Raw genomic sequence first — 6,073 nt, forward strand, 5'->3', positions numbered from 1 at the left:
ACAAAACAAAACAAAAACAAGGAAATTTAGTGTAACTGTTTTGTTGGCCGAGCAGCATACAAATCATCCACTCATTTCTAATCCCCACAAATCCACCAACTATGTTCAAATTATTTGACCTTTTTTAGTACCACTTTTCATGATTTCATAACTTTCTTTTAGATGTACCGGGTAGCCAAACGCTATAGAAGAAGCAAACACATTTCCATTACTCAACAAAGCACACTTTAAGCTGTCCTTTGCGCTGTCAATGAAAAGTTGCCATTCATCTCATTTATGTTGACATCCCATTGCATTTAACAAACCATTAGCAGCATGACAACAAACCACGTCATCTTTCATACTGAAGAACTGCAGCAAATCTTTTCTTGTATGCCAATAAAAATCAACTGTTGCTCCCAGCGCTAGCAGATTATATTAATTTAACCCGGATTTCAACTATTCTACTGAGGTCTTTGGAAGATCCAAACCGCACACTAAGTCATTTCATTCTAACTGGGTAAAGAGAATTGATGCCCTTATATCTGTTTCCCTTTATTCTTTATGCTTCCCAGGAACAAGAATTTTAGTACAATGCTGTGCAAGTCAATTGCTAAGGGAAAGTTTGGGTAATTTATCTTCGATTTTGTCTTGGAGCTAAATCCACCATTAACAATAAGCTAGGTCCACCATTGGTCATTCTGTTTCATTTATTTTTCTTTGGCCCATTGTCTCAGACACAAGTATCATAAATAGAATGAGGAAACCATTGTTTAATATGGTGGTGAATTTCACTCCAAACTGTTTGAAATATTCTCTTAACAAATCTATAACAAGTTGCTATCGTTTTGCTTTACCACAAACGTAACAGACAACATCCTAGCTCTACTTGCACTTACTATGCCCACTAGAACTAGACATAATAGGTTATAAGTTTAAATATACTATAAATATAGCATAAAGCAAATTTTATACTGTCCTACACTCATGAATGTTAGAATTACTAGACCTTGCCGAAGTACGAACTGCCATAGTTAAGACCATTGGAAGACTAACCACAGCATGGTTCATATAGATGTTACCAACAACCGAAGCAACATTTATAGTCACAAACAATTAGGTTATCAACGGGAATATTCCAGGGTGATAGTTATGTTTTTTTGTACTGACAGCGAACCTCTTGTTTGTCCTGTCGATGAAATGCCTAGAAAATATGTTGGGATTTGCAGAAAAGAATAGAACTAAAATCAACCACAAGAACAACATCAAAAGACAACCAGGACTTGTCCCGACATTCTCATGGGGCATAGGAGCGGAGTTAAGGCGTTATAAATGTTCGTACGAGTGCATGAGAGTCAACATAGGAAAGGTTATCGACCAGAGAACATAAACATTAACGGAATCCCTATCACCCCTGTCTCCAGTGATGAATACTATAAGTATCTCAGAATTGGTGAAAATGCTGCATACGCTGGTGTTGCGTGTAAGCCCTGTATAACAAGAGAATACTTAAGCAGGCTTCGAAAAATATGGAATTCGGAGCTGTCTACATTCAATAATACCATAATCTCATAATACGATGGATGGCAGTGTCAATGTGAGTATCATGATTTAGAATATTAGACTGGAAACTTGTTAGAAACCGCAACTTGCACATCAGAACTAGAAAAATACTGACAGCAACTGGAATGTTCTACCACATCAACCACGGTACCAACAAGTAAGACGAAGGTACAGTGGCACAGGCAAAAGGTTAGCTCCAACTGCCTTTGAGTGCCACATCGTTTCAGACACACAACACCTGCTGAACATTTTTAACGCAGTATATTTACGAAGAAATTTTTGTCGCTGACAATTCTACCGTATTATGTCTTTCAACGGTGTATATACATTTAGAGTGATAGACAATGACGATTTAAATCTAATTATGTTTGAGTTGAGCCCACCAAATATATATATATATATATATATATATATATATATATATATATATATATATATTACATACACACACATGCATATATATTTATATGCGTGTGCGTTTCTTGTGTGTATGTGCGTGTGTCTATAATCTTTTATATCTCTATATATAATAAAACGGAAGATGTCTGTATGTATGTGTGTGTGTGTGTGTGTACAGGCCTCTTTCTTGATCCTTCTTAAAATCAACATTTTTGATCCGATTTCGTTCACACCGGGAACATACATCACTTATGTTCCAGAGATGGTCATAGACTCATCAAATTTCCACATAATGAGTAATGCCACCCCAAGGGGACGAAAACCCCTTCTCAAATACGAACGATCGTTGCTCCAAGGGATGTTACTCTTGATGATGTAGTTATGCTACTTTCACTTCGTCTTCTACAGTTTATACAGTGCTCATTCACTGCAAACTGCCGATATTTGCACATTAGCTCTTCCTTCAGATAGCAATGCAATTTAAATCAACTTTTATTTATCTTTTTAATGCCTTCAGATATTTATACTTATTATATATATTCCCTGCTTTTACTCATACACTTTTTACAATGCCCATTCACTGCAAACTGCCGATATTTGCATGTTAGCACAGGGCTGTTCTTGCACCTACAAATGCATCATCCATCACTCTTAACTATGACTTACTCAATAAGCTCTCTTCTCAAGAACGTTGTTTCAGATCAGTTGACACCGTTACCGACCTCGATCAGGTCACACACTTTCCCCCAGAATTTCTCAACTCCCAACATCCTCCAGGACTCCCTCCCCATGAACTTCTCTTAATAGTCGGTTGTCCTGTCATCCTCCTACGCATTCTAAACGCACCCATACTATGCAGTGGAACTCGGATTGTGGTCAAACAAATGAGGGAGCACGTCACTGAAGCCTAAATTATCAAGGGACACGGCAAAAACGATACCGTTTTTATTCCGAAAATTCTGTTTACCCCAACAGACTGCCCCTACCGTATACGGAGACTTCATTTCCCTCTCAAACTCAGCTTCGCCATGACAATTAACAAAGTACAAGGTCAATCGCTGAAAGTTGTCGGATCGGACCTTCGAACGTCGTGCTTTTCACATGGACAGTTCTACATCGTTTGTTCCAGAGCTGGCCATCCAGACAGCTTACTCATCTATCCTCCTGAAGGAAAAACCAAAAATGTTGTCTGCAAAGCAGCCCTACAATAGTTACTCCTCTACTGCAATCTTCACATCTACGCCAAACTGTAGCTGTTAGCAATCAGACTTCCTACAAGCATTTCATTGATATTTTGCTTCATTTCCGTGATTGCTGTTCACAGGCGCAGGAGTGGCTGTGTGGTAAGTAGCTTGCTAACCAACCACATGGTTCCAGGTTCAGTCCCACTGCGTGGCATCTTGGGCAAGTGTCTTCTGCTATAGCCCCAGGCCGAATAATGCCTTGTGAGTGGATTTGGTAGAGGGAAACTGAAAGAAGCCCGTCGTATATATGTATGTATATATATATATGCGTGTGTGTATATGTTTGTGTGTCTGTGTTTGTCCCCCTAGCATTGCTTGACAACAACCGATGCTGGTGTGTTTACGTCCCCGTTACTTAGCGGTTCGGCAAAAGAGACCGATAGAATAAGTACTGGGCTTACAAAAGAATAAGTCCCGGGGTCGATTTGCTCGATTAAAGGCGGTGCTCCAGCATGGCCGCAGTCAAATGACTGAAACAAGTAAAAGAGAGTAAAGAGAGTACATTACCTTCAATGACCCTTCTTATTTCACGTACGCTGTTCGCTCATAAGCCTGCTCTGACATTTATTTTTGTACATGTTATTATTCTATTTGTGTGTTTGCTACAAATATTTGCTTTTGTTTATCATACATGACTTTCATTGAAAATAAATTTCTATGCGGTTGTGTCAGGCATTACGACTAAAATGACTACACGCTACAAAATGCTTCAGGTAAGATGTAAAATCGCTAATGCTTACTGTAATCTCATTCCATGGACTTTCATTTATTATTAAGTGCCAAATTTGTGTTAAAAAAACTTTATTCATTACCTAGGTTGCTTAATACCATATAATAAACTGCTAACGAAATTGGTAATTATACATTTTATCAACAGTTTATCAACTTGAAATAACTTCCAACTGCGGGCTATATATATAAGCATGGCTCAGTGGTTAGGGCGTCGAACTTACGATCGTGAGGTTGTGAGTTCGAATCTTGGACCGGGCTGCGTGTTGTGATCTTGAGCAAGACACTTTATTTCACGTTGCTCCAGTTTACTCACCTGTAGAAATGAGTTGCGACATCACTGGTGCCAAGTTGTATCAGCTTTTGCTTTTCCCTTGGATAACACTGGTGGCGTGGAGAGGGGAAGCCGGTATGCATTGGCAACTACTGGTCTTCCATAAACAACCTTGCCTGGACTTGTGCCTCGGAGGGTAACTTTCTGAGTGCAATCCCACGGTCATTCGTGACCGAAGGGGGTTTCCGAAATGTGTGTATATATATATATATCCGAGATTATAAGGAATGGAAAAGGTAAATAAAAGCTACAAATGTTTCATAGCTAAAACAATGTTTGTTACATAACCTGTAACATACACTAAACCTGCCTATGTTGTTTACATTGTTCAAGTTGTTTACATTGTCGCGTGGAGATGAATAAATGATTCATCAATTTAGCCTCAATACAAATGGTAGGTTGAGAAAAACAAAATCAAAATCAAATGACCAATGAAATTAATTGTTAGTAGGTTAGTCAACCTAAAAGGAAACAAGGTGGGTGTCTTTACAGATGTCATTTAACCAAAAAAGAAATATGCTAGGTAGAAGGACGGATGAGGCGGGGAGGGCTAAAGAGAATGAAGACACTTTGGCGTCGGGAAGATAGTAGGAGACAAAACAGAAACCGATAGCGTAATAAATAATGTAACAAACATTGATTTAGCTATGAAACATTTGTAGTCATTACTTACCTTTTTCATTCCTTATATTCACGGATTTTAATTCGCATTTTTAGCAAATTGGGAAATCGTGAGTTGTATGATAACTGTCAGCTTATCAAAACTTCCTTTGATTTCAATATGGGAAGAAGTGTGTGACTTAAGGTGGATAACAAACACTTTTTATTGTATACTGTCCACCTTTTGTTATCTATACCAGCTCTATACATGTTTGAAGCTTACTAATCTCCTACACTAGGATCTTTGGATAGCACTAATGTATGCATGTATGTATATATGTATGTATGTAAATGTATGTAACCATATATATTTTATCTATCTACATATCTATCTATCTATCTATCTATCTATCTATCTATCTATCTATCTACACGCACGCGCACACTCACATACACACACACAAACGCAACACACGTGTCTCTTGCATCAATTAGGAGTGTCTAATTTTCCTGTTTCTGCTGCTGAAGAGAGGTAAACCACTCCGAAATGCATGCATCTCTAACAGTCTAGTTCAAGAGCGCTGCGAACTGACTCGGTATGTTTACGCCTTTCTATTTACATAACAAAATACGGTGAATTGATTTCTTACGGGTTCGAATATGTCTCAAGCATATTTGAACTAATAACCGGACTGCATTTATAAATATCACTACTTAGCGTGTTACCCTATATATACATGTATGTGTGTGTGTGTGTGTGTATTTGTGTGTGTAAAATTAAGTAGGAAGATGGGTAGTGTTGTGAGGCTCATGCTTTTTTGAATACAACATGGCTACATCAGAGAGTTCGTTGCAGCTATTTGATTGTATGTGAAATATATATATATATTTGAATTCAATTATTTGCGTCAGTATGTGTATTAAACTCATAAAAGCCTCACCCACACAAATACACCTATATATTGAGGATATGCATACTCAAGCACGCTTACTCATACATACACTAACTCACACATACACTGTCCTTCGCTGTTTCTTCTCTCCCTCTCTCTTTCACTTACACCCGCTGTCCACCTATACGTAGATATATTGAGCCATATTACCGTGTAGTACTGAATATCTACATATACAAATTGAATCATTGAAAGTATATGTATGTATATATATATATATATATATGCATATATATGTGTATATGTATGCATGTACACACACATACACATAC

General features: G+C 37.9%; 1 protein-coding gene across 1 annotated transcript; it reads left to right on the forward strand.

The window, feature by feature from the left end:
* Nucleotides 1-1,311: 1,311 nt before the first annotated feature.
* LOC115230306 lies at nt 1,312-3,152 on the forward strand. Its single transcript, XM_029800508.1, has 2 exons — nt 1,312-1,462; nt 2,917-3,152. Exons 1-2 carry the CDS (start codon nt 1,312-1,314, stop codon nt 3,150-3,152), a joined length of 387 nt encoding a protein of 128 aa, XP_029656368.1.
* The last annotated feature ends 2,921 nt before the right edge of the window (nt 3,153-6,073 follow it).

This window comes from Octopus sinensis, unplaced genomic scaffold, assembly GCF_006345805.1.
Source record: "Octopus sinensis unplaced genomic scaffold, ASM634580v1 Contig15237, whole genome shotgun sequence".
Taxonomy (NCBI): domain Eukaryota; kingdom Metazoa; phylum Mollusca; class Cephalopoda; order Octopoda; family Octopodidae; genus Octopus; species Octopus sinensis.

Excerpts from the sequence above, each read along its gene's own strand:
- LOC115230306 (XM_029800508.1), top strand. The coding sequence starts at position 1,312 with ATGTTCGTACGAGTGCATGAGAGTCAACATAGGAAAGGTTATCGACCA. Across the intron at positions 1,463-2,916 it reads TGCATACGCTGGTGTTGCGT|ACTGCCCCTACCGTATACGG; the intron begins GTAAGCCCTGTA and ends TTACCCCAACAG.